Raw genomic sequence first — 21,108 nt, 5'->3', positions numbered from 1 at the left:
CGACATGTTACAATTAATTCTTTTCACAGCATTTAATTTGTGTGCAGTGGAGGCTACATTCCCTCACACACACACACACCCCTAGTGTGTTCCCCACCCACTTTCCTCTGCTTGTTCACACACTAGCTGGCTTCATGGTACAATAAAGCCTGAAGACCAAATTAGGAAGCCTCTCTAGCTGTTCTCTGTACGGGTGTGCTAGCCTGCGTGTCAAGATAAAGCTGGCTCCTGCCTCTCCACTGGTCACAGAGCCCACAGTGTTTGGACAGAGAATGCCAGTGGTTAGTTTTCCCATGATGCAGAAGGCATGCCTGTCAGACCGTATCCAGTTCTGAGCTATGTAAAAGGCTATAAGAAGACAGCACACCGTTCCAAAAGCAGCTGGAGGGACCCTATCTTTGCATCTAGCTTCCCTCTTTCACCCCCAAATGTCTCATTCAATTAAAAACAATCCCCCCACCCCACCCAAGACACATCTCAGAGTGCCAGCAGAGTGGAGCCTCAGTTACCAGACGGTTCTTATATGCGATGGAAGGAATAGCAGTGGATTGTTCCGGTGCCCCAAGTTCTCGATCCCTACTACATATTGGATTTTAAAATGACTGAGAGGGAATTAAGGGATTGTTCATTTTAAGATGCTCCGTCAGATAGTACAAGGAGACAGACTTTCATGAAGCTGACAAGCAAGTTGTGCACACAGCAAAGGTGTATATATGTTAAACACATTCTGAGATTGTTGCCAAATTATATATTTTTGGCTTGGTTTGGCTTACTTTTTATTTATTTATATTTAGATGTTCATATCTCTCGTCTAGAAATTCAGATATGCTTAGTCTGTGCTGGCAGTACTTTCACGGTTTTTTGCATGAGTTAGCCTGAATTCCTTTCCAAGAGACAGGAGAACAGCATGGTTTAGTACGTACTCACTGGTCACCCACCGATGAGGATCATTGGTCTGTTCTTCATCTGAGAAATGTTGAGCATGCCTGGGAATAAAGGAATGAATAGGCAAGAATTACGGACTCTCAGAGAGTTGTAGTTATCTAAGTATTCTACCATAAATGGAAATAGTAATAGAAGAATGAAGGTAACAGTGCAGATGATGGCATTCAGAGTATCTAGGTTCAGAGCAAACTATTCTAAAGTGTATACAAAAACAAAACGAAGTGCACCTATATTGACAATCCCTGTGCAAGACATGCAACCAGTGTCCTGTATTATACTGGCATGAAATATGCAGGAATGGCATTCTGCCCTTTGGGCCAGTCAGGATACCAAAATTCTAGGAAAAGCTTCAGACCCACCACCCTGAAACATTTGCATCTCCTCACAAAGATCCACCTCAGTTGTCTGAGAGCTACATCAATAAAGCCTGGGGTGGGGTTGGCGGTGGTAGTAGAATTGTGGGAGGTTCTTGAGGGTTCTGCTGTCACCCGCATTGAAAAAGCAGACTCTTAGCTAATCGTCAGACTGGAAGAGGAGAAAAACCTTTGCCAAGAAAGCAGAATACAGCTCCCTTTCCCTGTGGCAATGGAACTCACATGTTACTCAACATGATTTTTTTCGCCTACCCTTCCAGTCTTTCAAATCCACAGTCACCAGAAGTATTTGCCACTTGCTGGGGTAAAAAAAAAAAAGGCCATTGAAAAATGGAAACACACTCACAAGCACCAATACCTTACCAAAATTAAACCTCATTGTGTCATGACAAAGTATTTTCACGTTGCTAGGTATCTTAGGAGGTTCCAGGTGGATGCCATCTGGGGCATTTTATACTGTGATATAGTATCTCTTTCTTTCTGGGGTCCCATCAAGCCCTATATATCACCCATTCCATTACAGACTAGAGCACTGCACTGATGGCTCAGTTTGCTCTTACGTGATGGGTACCATTCAGACTCTAATACCGTACCAGCATGTTGTTTCTTTTTCCTGCCAACAGCCGCACCAATGATTTGAACCAATTCTTCTTTTGTGGCATTGGAGCGTAGATAATCCCGCAAGGACACTTCTGAATTTCCAAAAAGGCACACCTTAAAAAAAAGGGGGGGGGATCAGAGAGAAGAAATGCTTCCCCAGATGCTAGTTCAGGGATAGGGACTGTGGTCCTTGCATGTGGAAGGTTCCAAGCTCAACCCTTGGCAAAAAGGATTTTAGGTTGTGGCAACTAGGAAAGATGTTGCTCTGCTTGAGGCCTTAAGAGCAAACACCGTGGAGTGGATCAATGGTAAATAAGTGGTATTAGTGCGCTTTAAGTAAGTACGCATTGGATTCAGATGGTTTTTGAACAGCCCATTTGTGTAGCGGTTATCTGATCATGTGAAAGCTTTCTTCCCACTGGCTACTGTGGCTCTTAGGTAGTGCAAATAAATCATCTTGTGGCAAACCGCCATGTCATGAAAGTTTCAACCTACCAAGCTATGGATAACTGTTAACTTCTAAATCCACTCCAAGTCTTACAGATACCCAGGACATCTGAAATCCCTGCCTTGCACATTCCCAAGTGCTAAAATTTAGTTCAGTAATCATCTTAAGCTGTTGAACTCGCTCCAACTTGATGTCAGCAAACATTAGTGAGACAGTTGCTGTCCTTGCTGAGTGGAGGAATGTTAGGGCCACCATTTAGCTGAAAAGTAATTTAAAATAAACAACAGTTTAACGTGGCAGGAAATGTTGATCATCCTTCCCTCCGCCACCCCCAAGAGTTTTCAGTCTGTGCAACATATGTCTGAATTGACAGATCACGCAGAGCTGTGCACAGAAACTGAATAGTGGAGGGAAAGCCCAACTTCCACAGTCCCCAGCCACATGATTGGGAACAGCTTGCCTGTTGCCAATTTAAGATAACATAAAAAGCTAAACAGTGTATTTAATCTCCGGCTTCTTACCAATTAGTTTTACAGCTCAAGTATGCTACATTTATGAAACCAGAGACTATGGAAAAGTTTCTCAAAAAGGAAGAACTAGGCAAAAAAGTACAGTCATTCCTTCGGGCAACAAAATGGGATTATAGTAGGATGCAACAGGGATGGTCACATGACGTACAGCTTATGCCTAGGAAGCATCCCTTAAATAACTCCTGGATTTGGTTTTGGATGCAGTTCCACCTTTGAGCGTGTTTGATACACTACCTTCAAGTTACCATCAGCTGTAATCCTCAGACGATTACAGGAGCCACAGAAGTGCTCAGACATGGAGGTGATGAAGCTGACTTGTCCCTGAAAATTTGGCACCTTGTACGCCTGGCACGGCCAAGGCAGGGAGCGTGAAAGAAAGCAGAGACAGCAGTTGGAATACATTACTGAGAACACTTGAGTAAAAGTCAAGCCACCTCCCTGTCTTTCACAAACAGAAGGGAACCTCTACATTTGGAGGTAATAAACCACAAAATACCAGTGCCAGGAGGCAATGTTAGGGGAAGCCCTCAGCCTTTATGCCCTGCCGTTGGCCCTCCTGAGACAGGATGCTGGACTAGCTGGACCACTGGTCTGATCTAGCAGGGTTCTTCTTGTGTTCTTATGTGCTGCTCTGCTGCAGGAACTGCAGTTGTGCCAACAGAGCAGTACTTTTAGCAACCAATCTCATATCTCCAGAAATAAAATTAAGCTTAATCTTAGGCCAATTTTTAAAGGAAAAGGTCAGAGTAGATGAAAGAAATCCACTCACTATACATGTTTGCTTATGTGGTTCTTTCCCTGTGGTTGTGTCACTTTTTCATTATGAGGGAGCACGTTACAAAGAGTGACCTCTTGAATGACATCTTCTTATACTGATGTTTCCCTGTACAGTGTGTTTATGCTCAAAGAGATGAACTGGAAGACTACAGAGCAGCTGTTCTGGCAACAGCTGTGTAAAAATCGGCTCAGATTAAAGTTACTTCAAAATACACAGAAAGTAGTTGTGCTGAAAACAGCATACAACCCATGTGAAGTTCATGTGTACATAGTCTGGCATATATGCAAACACCAGAAAGCCGCAATTAGCTATGGATTCCAAGCATCTACATCCCACATGTTCAGGCATCAAGATTCATACATGCAAATTCATTCTGTATAATAATGAAGTGCCTTACTGCAGTATAGACTGCCTTTACTTATAATTCCTCCAGGAAAAGATTCATGGTTCACAGTTACTAAATGCCAGCTGTGAAGCACTGAAGATGCAACCAGCCACATTATGATTTCCAGGGCTTTTTTTGTAGAAAAAGCCCAGCAGGAACTCATTAGCATAAGAAGTCACACCCAAGAGCAGAAACTCATTAGCATATTAGTCCACACCCCTGACAGCGTAGATCTGCCCTCACAGAGGGAGAGCTTGTACCTGAATAAACCTTAATCTTAAAGGTGCCACTGGACTGTTTTGGATTGCTAGCTATGGGGGGGGGGAACGTGCAGCTCTGCACAGAAAGAAAGAGAGAGAAATGGAGGGAAAAAGGGAAAGAAAGAAAGAAGGAAAGGAGGAGGGAAAGAAAGAAAAAGAGAAAGAGAAGGAAAGAAGGAGGGAAAGAAAGAGAGAAGGAAAGGAGGAAAAGAAATAAAGAGGAAGAAAGGAGGGAAAGAGAAAGAAAGAGAAGGGAAAAAGAAGGGAAAGGGAAAGAAAGAGAGAAGGAAAGATTGAGGGGAAAGAGGGAAAGAAAGAAGTAGTGAAGAAAATCAGGAGGGAAAGACGGAGAGAAGGAAATAAGGAGGGAAAAGGGAGGGAAAAGAGAGAAGAAAAGGAGGAGGGAAAGAAAGAAGGAAATAAGGAGGGCAGGAGCCTCCAGTTCCCATACACTCACACCAGTTCCCATACACTCACACCAGTTCCCATACACAAGGAGCAAACTGCTTCAAATTTCTACCAACCCTTCTGAGTTTGAAGCAGCTTGCTCCTCATGTATGGAAACTGGTGTGAGTCTTCATGAAGTTTGGGAGCTCCATGTTGGAAACATGACCTTACCTGGAGATTCGTAAAGTTTGCTGGAAAGTCATATTATCCACAGAAAGATATTGATATACCTGCTGTTAAAATCATTGCTTGCCAAAAGCACAGAAAACACAAGTCATCTCGGTGCCTGAATTTTTCTTTGAGTTGTTTTGTATGGTGTTAGCAACCTTGTTTGACTTGTATTCTGTTTTGCATTTTGTTGTGGCTTGTCTTTTGTCCTTTGACATGGTACACATAAGATTTAATCCTTAAGACATGCTGTACACAAAGTTCCACTTTATAAAGTTTCCTTCTACTATAATATTGTATTTAGCTTTAAAATAATTTAACATAATTATCAGACAAATAAGTCTTTATATGTAATAGAAATTGCTTTTTCACATTGTATTTCATTTTATTTCAATGGCTAGCATGAACAAGACGCAGGAGTGACAGATTCATTTAAATACCCTGGGAAAGAGAGGACATATTCCCTTCATCCTCTCATAGACTAGAAACTGGCAGTGAGTTTGTAGGATATCACACCTCATTCATTCCTCTTTCGTCACCAGTACTCAACTCAGCATTCAAGGTCTAAAATCTGCATTACTTCTACATCCTTGCCTCCAGAGCCACCTATGGTTTGGCTTCAATGTCATCTTGGATACTGTGACTAGCCTCAAGCTACTACCTTCTATAATAACTCTTTTGTTATGGCAATTTTAACTGTCAGAAGTATGAGGTAATCACACAGACATGGGCCCTGTATTTCAATAGCACAAGCAAAGGCACCCCAAGAGATCAAGCACCTTGGCAGTGCTAGAGGCTTCACAAGGCAGCTTTTCCAACGCTGGCCATCTTTGCTTTATTGTATCCAACATCTCCTTGTAGCTCACCATTTTCTTGAAGTTCCATTTATTGCCTAGAATGAGAGAGATGAAAATATTATGGTCACAATAGTATTAACTGGTGAGGGGCTGTAGCTCAACGCCAAAGCACATGCTTTGTGTGCAGGAGGTCCAGGTTAATCCCAAGTATCTCCAATGAGATGATCTTGGGTGGCAGCTGTTAGGAAAGAGCCAGTTTGGTGTAGTGGTTAAGTGCACGGACTCTAATCTGGGAGAACCGGGTTTGATTCCCCACTCCTCCACTTGGACTTGGCTGGATGACCTTGGGCAAGCCGTAGCTCTGATAAGAGCTGTTCTTGAAAAAAGAGCAGTTTCTGTCAAGAGCTCTCTCAGCTCCACCGACCTCCCAGGGTGTCTGTTGTGGGGAGGGGGAGGGAAAGGAGTTTGTAAGCCGCTCTGAGACTCCTTTGGGTAGTGAAGGGCGGGGTATAAATCCAATCTCTTCTTCTCTTCTTCTTCTCAGCACAAGACCAGAGAGCCTCTGCCAGTCAGACAGAGAGCCTGACGTAGAATAAGGCAACTTCATACATTCAACCATATGCACTGGTTAACAAGTCGGGTGGCAGTGATGAGGAGAGGAGGACCCAGACATTCTACAAAGCATAATTTGTAGTCAGAAAGAATTAAGCTCTGTAAAACAATGCAAAATTTGCATGTCTGATTAATTTTGTGTCAGATGCAGTGGCACTGGGGGCCTGCAGAAGAACAGCAGTGTGAGGTGGCATACGGAGCGGAGGAGCTGAATTGGGCATAGGCTCCATTCAGGTGAACGAGAGCTGTTTACACATCTCTTTCATTTCAACACAGCTTACGCGGGAGAAACTCATGGTGAATTCAGCCCTCATTATCTGAACCTGGGTTTAAACTTCAGTCTAACTACAGTATCTTCAAATGAGAAGTGCATAAAGCTCGTTAACAGTTTGTTTTAAATGTTTCAGCTGTCTTTATGATCAAACCTCCCAGAGTCACAAAACAGCATTTCCCTGCCACTAGCTATGCCAGCAGTTCCTACTTGCATCATCCCTTTCCAGATCAAAACCTCCTAAAGGTCACAAAAGCTTCTGAAGTTTGCAAGCTGACATTTCCTCACCATATTCTGAGAGACTGAAATGGAAACTTCCTATTTTAGCGCCAGTGGCTCCCTCAAGCCAAGCGCAGCTAGAAGCTGAAGTGCTCACCATCGAAGGGCATGTACTCTATGAAACGTACATCCAGGGGCTGCTTCTCTGTAAGAGCCACAAAATCCACCAGTTCATCTTCATTGAGGCCTCTCATAACCACACAATTCACCTAGAAGTGGGGGGGGAAAGACAGCTGACTGGCGCAAACATAGGCATGGAAACAACATCACCTTCCTCCCATCCCGATGAACATTATAACCAAAAAGGACAATTCTTAATGAGCTTTCTGGAAGGATAATAACAAAAAACTGGGTGTTGGGAATTAATTCTGGAATAGATAGAGAATCTACACTTACATCTGTTTCTCATTTTAGATTAAGGGACTAGTAATTCAACAAACAGAAAAAAAACAAATCACAGAAATATATTTAAACAAACATTACTGATTATTAGACAAGAGAATTAAAATACAAGGTCTAAAATAAGAATTTGTAAATTCCATAAAGTAAACATCAGACAGCATCTACAGACAATTCTATGTTCAGCCAGTAAGAATCTAGATTTCCTAGTAACCCATCTCCAATCCACTTCTTCCAGTGTTTAGCTAACATATGGTCCAACTGCAAACGCAAGGTCAGAAATCTAAAACAAGGTCTAAATGCTGACATCTCTCTCCACAATAATAGTAAATGTACTGGGGAAATTTTCAAGTTTGGTAAGATGGTGCAAATGCCTGTACTATATTTGCACACAGTTTTAAGTATGCTATCCTAAGACACATTCCCAAATACTGAGCCTGACATTGAACTGGAGGTGGGAAATGGAAAGCACAAAGCCTGATCCAAGCCATAAAAGCAGCCAGTGTACAACATGTACACACCAAAGGGAACGGAACAGTGAGAGTTGTAAACAGAGGGGGACTGCCTTATTAGAACCAAATCATTGGCCCATCTAGCTCAGTACTGTCTGCTCCAGCTGGCACTGGTTCTTCAAGGCCTCAGGCAGAGGTCTTTCCCAATCTCGCTACCAGATTAGCAGTAGCTGTCAATGCCAAGGATTGCATCTGGGATGTTCTGCAAGCTATGTCCTCTTTGACTGGGCAACAACTCCTCCTCGCTTTAAAAAAAAAAAAAAGGCACAGCCCTCATATTCCCAGATCAATCATGTTCATTCCAGTATTTCAAACACTCAAAATGCATATTTAAATGATCAGCATCCATCCATAATTCCTACTCTGTAAATGCTGCTTAGTTGCAAGGGAAAGGGGCAGAGAAAAGTTCCGTGCACAGATCTGTGATTAATAACTTTAGCCTGAAGACTGCAAACACGGACTCTCACCTTAAGAGGATCATATCCAAGTTCAATGGCTTTGTGGATCCCTTCCATTACCTTGTGGAATCCTAAAAGAATAATAATCACATGGGATATTTAAACAGACTTTAAAAAATGTTTTGTGGAACAGAGTCAGGATAATATTTAACAATTTTAATTTATCATACATCTATCATACATACATATGTATACATGTGTATTATAAAGAACAGCAAATACAATATTTAGTACTGCAAATACAATATACAATATTTAGTACTATAGAAATTATAACATATCTTTGGGAAAAGAAAAAGAATTGTAACTGTATCGATGGTTTATTATTCTCTTTTAAGTTTTTTTGTGTGTCATTACTGTTTGTTTCTATTTTTCAACAATAAAAGGTTTTTAAAACAGTGATCTTTTAAAACAGATCTTCTGAACAGTGATCTTTTGAACTGAACAATTGACATTGCCCTGCCCTACAAACTATATCACAAACTACTGGAAATCATATCTCCATTCAAAAAGCTGGTATGCTGTATGGCATGGGGCATGAGGCTGTCTGAAGCTCCTTGGGATCATAGAACCATCTGTGTAATTCTTTGGGTCCTGCCCATAGTTTCCAAGTACATGATTTTGCATAGTGCCCTTGCATATGTATAGAAAGGACCAAACAGGACTTCCAGTTTTTGGTGTCTCAATGGCGGACGTGTCCCTGGAGAGCTCCCGGGGACGTGATCTGCGTGCCAGTGGTTGGGAGGGGGCGTGATCGTACACACTCCCCCGGGACTCTAGTGTGGGGTCCCTAGCCATGGGACCCTAAAGGGTTGCCTCTCCTCTGGCATGATGCCGGAGAATTGAGGCTCCCTTCTGCCCCAACAGTCCCGCCGCTGTGCGTCCGCAATGGAACCCGGGCCGCTGACCGGGACAAGCGCGTGGAGGCTGAGCGAGTAACACGTACCTTTAGCGAGGTCCTCGGACAGACACGGATCCCTGGGCCGACACTGACTGTGAATCCGTGAAAGCAATAGCACCGAGATAAAAGCCGAAAGCCTCCCCCCGCCGAGGCATAAGCGAGCGGGGGAGGGAACTCCCCAAACACAAAGAAAAGACTGAGACATTTAAAGGGGGGAGACGGCATTAAAAGCAAAATGAAACTGTTTTAAAAACTTCACAAGAACTTTATAGGCATATGAGCGAACTTCAGAGACTTTTGGCAAACTATTTTAAAAGTAAACATCTTCAGATGGCGGGCAAAAGAACTGAGAAGGACAAACAAGCAAAAATCAAGCCTTCTTCAGGAAGCCCGAGCCCAGCTGGTCCGGTCAGCTGACCGGAAACTACCATAGACATTTCAAAGATGCTAGCAGACTCTTTGCACCCTCTGCTGGATCAAATGCCAAATATAAATCAGCAGCTGACAGCTTTAAACCAGAACTTTGCAGCTCAGCAGCTCCAGTTAAGCGAAATTAACAAAAAGACTGAGCAGACAGCTGAGACGGTGAAGGAGATGGATGCCAAGACCAAAAAGGTTCAAAAGCGTGTGCAGATGTTGGAAAAGAAGGGAACGACTGAAGAATCACAGCTTTTGCAACTACAAATGGAAAAGGCAAGTTTTGTCCTGAGATTCCAGGGACTTCCTGAAAATAAGGGGGAGAACCTGAAACAAGTACTGAGTGATGCCTTGGCCCCGATTGCAGATTTAAAAGCGGATTATATTCAAAGCGAGATGGATGTGGTTTATAGATCATATCCAGAATATATAAAGAAGAAAAATCTGCCGGGGGAGATAGTGGTCAGATTCTCTAAAAGGCATGTGAAGGATTTTATCCTGAAAGCAACATCAGGAACACCCCTAAAAATCAAAGGCAAGGAAATAAGGGTTCTAAAAGATATTCCATTTGAAATCAGGAAGAAGAGAAAGAAATTCAAAGACTTGGCAAGGTTCTTACAAATAAACAACATCCCCTATAGATGGCTGGTCCCCAAACGCTTGTCCTGGTGTGTGACCCTGAGTCAAACGCTGGGAACTCAGTGGCGGGACCGTTGGGGCAGGGAGTAGCCCCCCTTCACCGGCTGGTTGTTGGAGGAAGGGCTCTCCAAATGCCCCATGGCTAGGAGCCCAACGCCAGGGCTCCGGGAGGGGATGTGGATGATCACACCCCCTCCCATCCTCTGGTTCATGGCACGCATCTCTCAGAGCTCCGAGAAGCCATGGCGATCGTTAGGGTGCCAAAAACTGCAGCACCATGCAATTTATTTTCTTGTGGGGCATGAACACACACAAACTCTTCAGCCAGAATAATCAATGCATTCTCCATTCCCAAACAGTTTGTCAGCCCACAGACCTCTGAACCAAATGAAAAACAAACACAAGGACTCTGTTCTTTTCCTCTCACTGTCGGGGGGCCTGGGCAGGATGGGAAATCGGGGGGCCTTGGCAGTAAGTAAGGGGGGGCAGGCCCCAAGAGACCACACTGTAGCTACGGGCCCACAAATTTAATCAGTCCATCGTGGTATAATATATGTTCCCTTCCCCTAACATAAGGAAATATTTGGATCCAATCCTGAGTAAACAATAGTTAGAAAGCTTAAAGTTCTTTTCCTAGCCATTTTTTCAAAGATCCTCTTCAAACCTATTTCCCCAAGGGGAAAAAAAGGTGGTAACTTTTATCTTAAGAGTACAGGAAACATTTTTGACATAGATGTTCTTTAAACCTATTCACAGTAAGAAAAGTACACTTTGGAGAAGGAAAAAACAGCTGCCACGGCCTTTGGAAACTGCCCGATAGGATGAGATCAGCAAATCCTATCAAGGGATTATAGTTACATTGCCCTCACCTCCCCCCTGCAGCATCCACACGTCATGGGATAGCTTTGTGACTATTTGACCCCTTAGCCCATTTTAATCCCACCCAGTGCAGCATACATCATCCTCCCATCTTTCATTTTATTCTCACAATAACTTTGTTCTATAAGCAACAGAAAGTGGGTATGACTGGCCCAAGGTCACTCAACAAGCTTCCACAGCAAGGTGGATATCTGAACCTTGATCCTCCAAGACCACTATACCAAAATATTAACATATGAGCAGGCACCTATATGATTTGTGTTTCAAGAAATCTGTGGTACTGAACAGTACCTGAAGCCCCTGAATACATTCCATCTCAAAACCAGAGATCGAACATTTACAGTTAATTTTGTTTATCTTAGAAAACTAGCTACTGTGAGGAGATATTTGATGGCCTGTGATGTGGAACTTGTGTGCATATCAAAGGCACTGAGACTAATTACTATTAATTGTACTTCCATTCTATTTGCAGCATATACAGGGCGATCAAAGGCTGACAAGATGAGCCTCCGAGGCAGAACTTCTACCCTGCAGGGTGCCTGTTAAGTCAACAGAATGCTTTCCAATAGAGGAAGATCTGCATATGTGAAAATACAAGTGGACTCTCTGAACTCACTTGTGATAATTGTCCCTTTGTTACTGCTTATCCCTTTAGAACTGCAAGGTTGGGTGTATCATAGGGAACCAAGTAAGAAAATGGCACTCGATTGTTGGATACACGAAGAAGAGAAGAGAAAAGATTGGATTTATATCCTGCCTTACAAACTCCTTTCCCTTCCTCTCCCCATAACAGAGGTAGGTGGGGCTGAGAGAATGAGAGAACTGTCCTTGAGAGAACAGCTCTGACAGAACTATGGCTTGCCCAAGGTCATCCAGCAGTTGCAAATTGAGGAGTGGGGAACTCGGTTCTCTCAGATTAGAGTCCGCGCACTTAACCACTACACCAAACTCGCTCTCCAGTTCATAACGCTGTTATTCAATAATTATGAACCATGCTAAACGTGTCATTGTGTACTTTGTCAGCAAAAGGAACCTCTTTTTTGTGCATGTGCAGTAACGTTATACCATTGTAACACTGTTCTAAAAAAGGCTGGCTGTATCGTGGGGAACAGCATGGTTGCCACCATTTCAAAGTTCCCTCCGCTCCTCCTTAGATGCCAACTAAGAAAATGGCTAGCAAAGATTCCCACACAATCCTAATGAAAATAGTATTCTGTTTGCAATCGTCGAAGCGGATACCCCAATTCATAACAGTGTTATTCAATAATTATGTGACATGGAAACACTGCACATGTTTAGTTTCCATGATTATCAAATCAATTATATAATTCCATTATTTTCAGATGTTTAAGAGAGTGAATTGTTATCGAAAACACACCGGGAGCTATCAGGAAAGGGGGAGGGGGGAAATGAATAAACAACACAAGCACAATGCAACAAAACCTACCCACAAACAAAGGAAAGGAACTTCATGGACCAGTAATTGCACGGAGAAAGCTACATCAAACCTCACTGCTCATTTTGTCCCTGCGATATAACGCAGTGATATTATTAAGTTAAACAAAATCAGCATTGTAACACAATCAAAACTCCCCTTAAAAAAGTCCGTCTGTTGTTCAGGGGACTTGGGGGCGGGGAGTACATGCGCCACTGATGACACAAAAGGGGCGGTCGGAAACAACATTCAATTTCAGGAATCCCACACTTGAAAACTGCAAGTTAATACCCAAAAGAAAAGAAATCGTGGAAAAATGGATCTGGAAAATGCTGAAAAATGAGGCAGTAAATTTGGAGCTACTCCTGGAACAGTCAAAAATTGTCTGGGAAGTTTTAAAAACATTGATGATTTAAGAACGCTGATGCGGTGGTTTGCACGTGTGCAGAAATTGTCTCAGGCTCACTTCTCTAGAACTCTTAGCAAAGCCAATGCTGTGCTAGAAGGATTAACCCATTCTCTATCCCACAGGAAAGGAACACATCTGTGAGACACTGTTATTGGGGAGGAGGCAGAGAGAAAAACAGCAGAGATCCCCAAACTTCCCACCAGCACTAAGCCTCTGAATCCCAGAGCCAGAAGGCAACATCAGGGGAAGGCCATGGCCTCTATGCGCTGTTGTTGGCTGTGCAGAGGAACTGGTCAGCCACTGTATGAGGCAGGATGCTGGACTAGATGGACCATTGGTCTGACCCAGCAGGGCTCTTCTTATGTTCCTAACACGTAGAATAATCTTCAGTGCACCACAACTGTGCACTGAAATAAAAGTTTATTACGCTTTCGTCCTGTGCTTCTGAAAGTCTGTGACATAAGCTGCAAATCCTCGTATGATACTGTAAAGGTAAAGTTTATATATGGCAGCCAGAAGCATAACATACTATGTGACAAAAGCTCCGGCGTATGCTCAGAAGAAGAGCGTTCAGGGAGGAGAAAGACATTTTTTTTCCATCTCCTGAGTCCCTCTCTTATTTCTGCATTCAAGGATCAGCAGTGCTCAGGGCGCCTTATCAATAACTGTACTTACGGTTGCCAAGCTCCAGGTGGGGCCTGGCAATCTCCTGGAATGACAAGTGATCTCCAGACAATAGTGATCAGTTCCCCCGGGGGAAACGGCTGCTCTGGAGGGTGGATTCAATGGTACTATGCCCTGCTGAGCACCCCCCTTCCGAAGCCCCACCCCTCCCTAGCATCTGCCCCCCAAATCTCCAGGAATTTCCTGCCCCAGAACTGGCAGCTCTACGGTCCCATGTGCAATTACTACCTCGCTTTCTCAAAAGTTTTGGGAAGGCAACACATTTCAGCGGCTTCCAGACTCCAATCCACAAGTATTCATATAAATTTACAAAGCTCTTGGGTCAGAATTCTGTAACAGCAAAGCAGTTTGGAGTCCCTTGTGCTCGATTGCCAGTTCTATCCATTTAACCAAATTATGATCCTGTGTCTGGCAACATGTGCAGAATTACTTCCTTGAGCAGTGTACTCTGTGGAGTTGATGGGATATTATTAGATTTACCTGACTAGTATTTGAACATGATACATTTTCTGAATTTTAATACAATCAAATATGGACTGTCATCAAAAGATAAGTCTCTCCATCTATTCAAAGCTTCGCCTACACAGTACATTCCATATTTAGAATCAGCTAAATATAAACATAGTGAAAATGTGCAAACATCTTGAATTCATCAAAGTTATTTTTCTATTGACTAGCGTTCTTTTAAAAAACATGTTTGATTTAACTGGTACTGTTCTACCCTCTAGTGGCTACAGAAGGGTGTTACGTCAAAATTGCTCTCAAAAGTCTTAGAACAAAGTTAGAGTCCAGTGGCACCTTTAAGACCAACAAAGTTTATTCAAGGTATGAGCTTTCCTGTGCAAGGCACACTTTTTCAAATACATCGGACTGGCAGGGATTTAACAGCAAATTAACATATAACATGATGATGTTTAAGCTATGCAAAGTGAAAAACTAAATAACAGGTTAAGGTTATAAGGACAACAGTTGTAAAGCAATAAATATGTCAAATGAATGTCTAAAGGTGCCTTTTCTCATTGTGGGAAGTAACAGAGTCTTAATTCTCTCCCCTCAAGTGCAGAGGGCGCGTGAAGGGCACAACAGTATACTTTGAGCCGAATACAATATTGTCGGCAGACATCTATTCAGTATTCTAATATACTATTCTGAAAAAGAAATACAGTAAAATACAGAGGATTTATAGTCCTTCTTGTTGAGACTACATATGTGAGGTCTGAATGAGTTAACATATGTAATGGGATAAAAATCCAATATCCCTGTTGAGTCCTGGGGAGGTTTTTGTTCCAAGTGTTGTAATAACTTGTAATTCAGCATTTTCCCTTTCCATTCTGTTCCTAAAGTTCCTTTGTAATAAATTTGTAATACTTTGAGTTCATCCATTGTATATCCTGGAAGGTTAAAGTGTTCTCCTACAGGTTTCTCAATCTTGTGATTCCTGATGTCAGATTTGTGTCCATTTATCCTCTGGCACAGGGTTTGTCCTGTTTGTCCTATGTAGAGAACCGAAGGGCATTGTTGAAATTTAATGGCAAATGTTGCCCTGCAAGGCACTTAATGTGCTCTTACGGACTATATCACATAAGTGATAAAAATGGACTGTGCAAAGGTATGCTTAAGGGACTGTACTGCATGGTGACCCAATATGATGCCAGTTGAGACTGCACACCTGAGAGAAGAAACCCTTCCTTTTCCGTTGCTGTTCCAGTGGTTCTTCAAGGTTACCTGCCCTCTTACCTGTTGTGAGATGGACCAGTTCCCTGGTCTGCATAACGCCATGCCATGCGAAGGCACAAGGACAAAGAGCTCTAAACACCATAAGGAGCTCCCTCTGACACACACAGGCAACCCCCTCCTCCATCTACCTGCAAATCTGCACGTAACCAAGAGGGTTGCTTGGTTACACAGGGTTGCTTGGCAACTAATCGCTCGCCCACCAACAACCCAGCTAGGACCATCAAGAGACAATAGCCCTAGCTCAATGACTCATTTCCTCTTCATCCAGGTGCCAGTCCCCAGTCTAAGTTACTAGTTCTCAATATTGACCACTCCCTAGCTCCCCTCCCCTTTTCCTTCTACCCCAATAGTATGTTTTCAGGGACGGACTAACAGGAGGTGTGACAAGGGGATGTGGCCAGTTCAGCCTGCCCCCCCACTCTACCTTATAAAAGTTGATACCCGACCACATGCTATATCTCTCTACGACCCCTATCTAAGCATTATCCCTCGTATGTCCAGCTTGCTATCCCAATACCCTCCCTCCATCTTTGACTCTAGGTCTGCAGCCAGAGTCCCACGTGCTTCTGCCGATTCAGGACACATTCCTTATAGCCAACTCTCCTCTCCCTTCTTCCATTGGAACGGTTCACTCAGCAAGGACAGGTAACTATTGCCTAAACAACGAATACCCTGCTAATGCAAATGTGCTTATTATCTATCTTTATTTCCTAGAATCTGTATAAGAGTGTGTGCGTTTGTGTATTGTTTGAATGATGTCTCCTTCAGTAAAATACATCATTTTATACTGAATCCAGTCTCCGTGTCCATTATTGGTAACTACTGGAAAAGGTGGGACCTCTGTATACATCGGTGTTTGCTCCCAAATTTGCCTATTGCCAATTAATAATCATAACTTTCCTCATATCGATAAGAAATTAAGGCAATTTGGCTAACTAAGATACAATGCTAGAAGATGAGCAAGTGAATGAGACCCTGATGTTGATGTTGTTAGGTCCACTGATTGTGTTATCTGGGTGTATGCGGCAGCAAAGTTGGCATCTGGGTTTATTGCTAGGTCTGGTCAAAGTGTCCATGTTCAAATGAGATGTTGCAGTATTGTGGGTGAGGAGTTGTTTGAGAGAAGGGGGTTGTCTGTGCGCAAGAAAAGGTTTGCCCCCCTGTACTTGTGAAAGAGAACTGTCATTATCCACTAGAGGTTGTAAGTCATTGATGATGCATTGTACTATTTTGAGCTGAGAGCTGTATGTGACCACTAGTGGTATTCTGTTATTGTCTATTTTGGGCCTGTCTTCTAACAGGTTTTCTCTGGGTATAATTCTGGCTTTGTTAATCTGCTTCCTGACTTCATCAGGTGGATACTTTAGTTCCAAAAAGGTGTGTTGTTGATCCCTCAGGTGAGAATCTCAGTCTGTAGGATTGGAGCAGATGCATCTGTAGCATAGAGCCTGGCTATATACAACGGATCGTTTGGTATGTTTAGGATGGTAGCTGGAGGCATGTAGGTATGTATGTTGGTCAGTAGGTTTCCGGTATAAGGTGGTGTCTATGCATCCACTGTGTATTTTTATAGCAGTGTTCAGAAAACGTATTTCTTGCATGGATTGGTTCATTGTCAGGTTGATGGTGGGGTGAAAATCATTGAATGCCTGGTGGAATGTGTCCAGGGCTTCTTTACCATGTGTGCAGACAATAAAAATGTCATCAATGTAACGCAAATGTAAGAGTGGTATAAGTGGGTATGGAAAGGAAAATTTCTGAATTACAAGTTATTACAACACTTGGAACAAAAACCTCCCCAGGACTCAACAGGGATATTGGATTTTTATCCCATTACATATGCAAACTCATTTAGTCCTCACAAATGTATTCTCAACAAGGACTATAAATCCTCTGTATTTTACTGTATTTCTTTTTCAGAATAGTATATTAGAATACTGAATGGATGTCTCCTGACAACTTTACATCCAGCTAAAAATATACTACTAAGTGCCCTCCATGCGCCCTCTACACCTGCGGAGAGAGAATTAAGATTCTGTTACTTCCCACAATTAGAAAAAATACCTTTAGACATTAATCTGCTATTTTGACATATTTATTGCTTTACAGCTGTTGACCTTATAACCTTAACCTGTTATTTAGTTTTTCACTTTGCATAACTTAAACATCACAATGTTACATGTCAAGTTGCTGTTAAATCCCTTATAAGTTTAGAACCTCATCTACCATTCCAGTGTATTTGAAAAAGTGTGCCTTGCACATGAAAGCTCATACCTTGAATAAACCTTTGTTGGTCTTAAAGGTGCCACTGGACTCTAAGTTAGTTCTACTGCTTCAGACCAACACAGCTGGATCCCAAAAGTCTTGTTTCAGTTTTGCTGTTCATGTGATTTTGAAATATTAATCACACTCCCATGCTGCTCATCATTGCTATGAAAATATTATCTGATTTTTAACTGTAAACAGACATTTATGAGTAGAAAAAGGTTTACTTTACATCTATATAAATACCATTTAAGGCAAAACTAGATGTTATGGCAATTTAAGAGCTGAACTAAGCCATTTAAAATTTTTGCAAGGGCCCTGGGAGGGTGTTTTGGCACTTGAAAAGGCACATGGAAGAGAGGCTCTAGCAGGATCAGTACCTTGCAATATTTTTTAAACAGCAGAGTTCCACTCTAAAATGGCATTGGCTTCCACAGGTAGGATGTAATGTCTAGCTTGGCCCTTATATCACACTGAACAGTGACTGATAGACATTCACTGACATTTATAGGGATACCTTTAGATATCCTTAAGAAATTAAACTGGATCGGTTCTCAACACCTACAGTGGGGAAGTTACAGAAGGTGTTCTGCCATACGGGTTCTGAAACCAGGCACCATACATTGCTCTCATTTTTTATTAATAAATGGGGCCATTCATCAAAGCAATAAAAAGTCTTTGCTTGCTAACAGCAGCAAAGTTCAAGTGAATTACAGCTACATTTGTTTTGGCTGCCAAGAAAAATTATTCATACAATGACAAAGGTTTATTATAAATTGGATGAAGTTTCAACATCTCAAGTGGTACCTTTACATTTATGCTGAAGGGTTTTAAAAATTGTTTTAAAACTGATATTGATGTTGAGAAGTTTATTGTCATGGTCTATAGCTAAAACAAACTGAACAACCTTATCTCCTCTCAACTCAGATTGCCTTTGCCAAAAATGCTTCTTTCCCCCTCCCCAGTTGCTAGGACCCAACCCCACTTTTCCTGTCCTAACGTCTTGCAAAATGTTCCTAGTTCTTACCATTTAAAGGTTTCTACCATTCAGATCCTGATTATCTCTTCCTTTTTTGGGATTCTTTCATCTGTATGAATTTAGTCTAAGCTCTCTGGGACTCCTGCTTGATGTCCCTCCATTTATGTGAAACAGCCCCCCTCTTTGCAAAACTATGTCCCATAAATCCCTTTAAAGAGTCAAAACCTGTCACCTGCAGGCTACCACACAGTTCCACACCACCCACTGTCAAGGCACTCACCTAAACTTTCCCTTACTGACCTTTATATCATGCTTTCCTCTGCTCCATTTGTGTCTTGTGCATTCTGCCTACCACACTGACACTGCAAAGGATCACTCAACCAGAAAGACTGAGTAATCCTGTTTTTAGCCACATACATTCATCCTCATGCACTGGCTGCAATAAAGAAGAAATCTTGCTTGTGAAAGAGAAAGGAAGAGAGTATTAGAAGCTCTGGGTCAAGGGTACTCATTCCTCAAGTAGCCTTCACATTTCTCATTCCACATCACTGGGAAATCAGACTGGCATCCATGCAGGATATAAAGATAAAAACACTACACACAATATTATTGTAAAAAACTCAGCAAGGCTAGAACTGTACCTTTCCGACGTACAATGAATTCGTACTTGGCTGGGACCAATGTGTCCAAGCTAACGTTAATGGCATTCAGGCCAGCCTCCTTCAACCGGGGTAACAGTCGGGCCAAATTGATCCCATTGCTTGTGACAGCGATGGTTTGTAACCCTTCTAGCTTTCGCAGTTGAGCTGGAAAACACAAGAGTAACAAGAAAAGGAGTGCTGTGACAAATCACTTCTCCATACCCACCTGCTAGTAAGACCCTCTGAGCATAGTGGGGCTTATTTTCTTACTAAACATATCCAGGGATGGTTGTTAATTCTACGGAGTTAGATGAATAAGAAAGAAACAGGTTCTGGATGACACAAAACAACAAATTCAGGGAGGCTGAAACACAATTGACACCTGTTTAATTAGTTGGGGGAATTAGCAAAGGAGACAGAGCAAGAGACAGGTAACTGGGATTCTACACCTATATATACAAGGATTTCTCCCTTAAGAGAACGCTCAAACAGACCAGGCAGATGTTCAACTGGAAAGTTTTTTATTAAAAAATATACAGAAATGGGCAAAACGCATACATACAGACACGCACACACTAAAACACATACAAGAGCTAACTAAGGAAAGACAGGAAGGAAATGGGAAAGCTTTTTAGGGAAGTGTGATATTTACCAATCTTTAAGAGGTCTGTGGAAGCTGCAGAGCTAGAGAAAAATGGCCAACGTTTTCTCCGTGAAGAAAAGAAACCCACAAAGTGGGAGTGTATGTGGTCACACAGCACACACAGCTGGGGCAGCAGGATGATAGGGCAAAATGTACCCTTAGGCGGGGATGACATGTTGATCAGAAAACAATGACGAAATGGCTTAAGAGGAGTTAGGAAGAGAGGAAAAAGGCGTGAGAGGGCTTGATGGCTCCACAAATACTGGACAGGAAGGGTGACTGGAAAAGGTGAAAAGATTTAAGCACTGATTAATGGCAGCCTAATCAAGGGTAATGGGTACGGGGAAGTGAAGCTGGGGTGTTGTTGGGATTATGCTGAGTGAATCAATAGGTTCAGGGCGACCCATTGTTCTAAAGTCATGCATCTCTCCAGGGCAAGGAGGTGGGGATTAGCCAGCCAGCTGCTCTTGAGTTTTAAAATTATTTTCCTAGGCTGATGCCTGGCTGGTATCCATCTTGGTCCATTTTGGCGCAAGCAGTGCCCTGCACATCAAATATTGGGGTGCTATTAAGAGGGGTGTTTCTCTCTACCCTAAAACTGCCCCTCTGCAGGAGGAGAGGTCTGACTGCTAAGAACTGTTGATATTTAGGAGGCATATGAAGACAGTTTTATTTAGACGACTGCACTTGACTCATTTAGCTTTTATTTATTGGCAATCTTAATTAGAGTTTTAAAAGTCTGACATTTTATGTGCTTCCTAATTGTTGTTTTTTATTCATATTGGTTTTATTTTGTTTATAATTATTTTATTTATACTGTAAGCGGCCTTGAGTTCTGCAAGGGAGAAGGGTGGCGAACAGATGTTTTAAATGAAATAAATAAAATGATGTAGGCTTACATACCTGCCTTCAGAACATATTTTATTTATGTTATTTATAATCCGCCTTTCTCACAGGGACTCAAGGCAGATTACAAATAGTGGGTCAGTACAATCAACAAAATTGGACATTCAATAACCAATAGGGCTGCCAAATCCCCCCGGGGGGCGGATTTCCCCCCGCTTTGGAGGTCCAATTTCCGCCCCTGTGGAATCGGCCCCTGGGGGAAACCCCACCCCTGCGTGCACGTCACAGGAAAGTGACGTCGTGACGCCGGGCACACTGGGAGCGGGGCACAGCCATTTGAGGGGAAAACTCTATGTTTTCCACTCAAATG

General features: G+C 42.5%; 1 protein-coding gene across 1 annotated transcript in view; it reads right to left on the bottom strand.

Moving 5' to 3' along the window:
• Positions 1-923: 923 nt before the first annotated feature.
• MOCS1 (molybdenum cofactor synthesis 1) overlaps positions 924-21,108 on the bottom strand; it is a 37,013-nt gene continuing 16,828 nt past the window's right edge. The window contains exons 3-9 of the mRNA XM_015422602.1: positions 19,250-19,414; positions 8,273-8,334; positions 6,992-7,103; positions 5,715-5,827; positions 3,132-3,242; positions 1,913-2,033; positions 924-986 (exon numbers count right to left, since the gene is read on the bottom strand). Of these exons, the coding sequence (XP_015278088.1) occupies positions 931-986; positions 1,913-2,033; positions 3,132-3,242; positions 5,715-5,827; positions 6,992-7,103; positions 8,273-8,334; positions 19,250-19,414 (740 nt within the window). The 3' untranslated portion in view covers positions 924-930. The remainder of the gene's footprint in view (positions 987-1,912; positions 2,034-3,131; positions 3,243-5,714; positions 5,828-6,991; positions 7,104-8,272; positions 8,335-19,249; positions 19,415-21,108) is intronic.

The sequence above is a fragment of the Gekko japonicus genome, unplaced genomic scaffold (genome assembly GCF_001447785.1).
Source record: "Gekko japonicus isolate JY-2015 unplaced genomic scaffold, Gekko_japonicus_V1.1 scaffold1712, whole genome shotgun sequence".
NCBI classification, from domain to species: domain Eukaryota; kingdom Metazoa; phylum Chordata; class Lepidosauria; order Squamata; family Gekkonidae; genus Gekko; species Gekko japonicus.
Note: the sequence above shows the minus strand (reverse complement) of the source record. Positions and strands in the feature narration are given on the sequence as shown.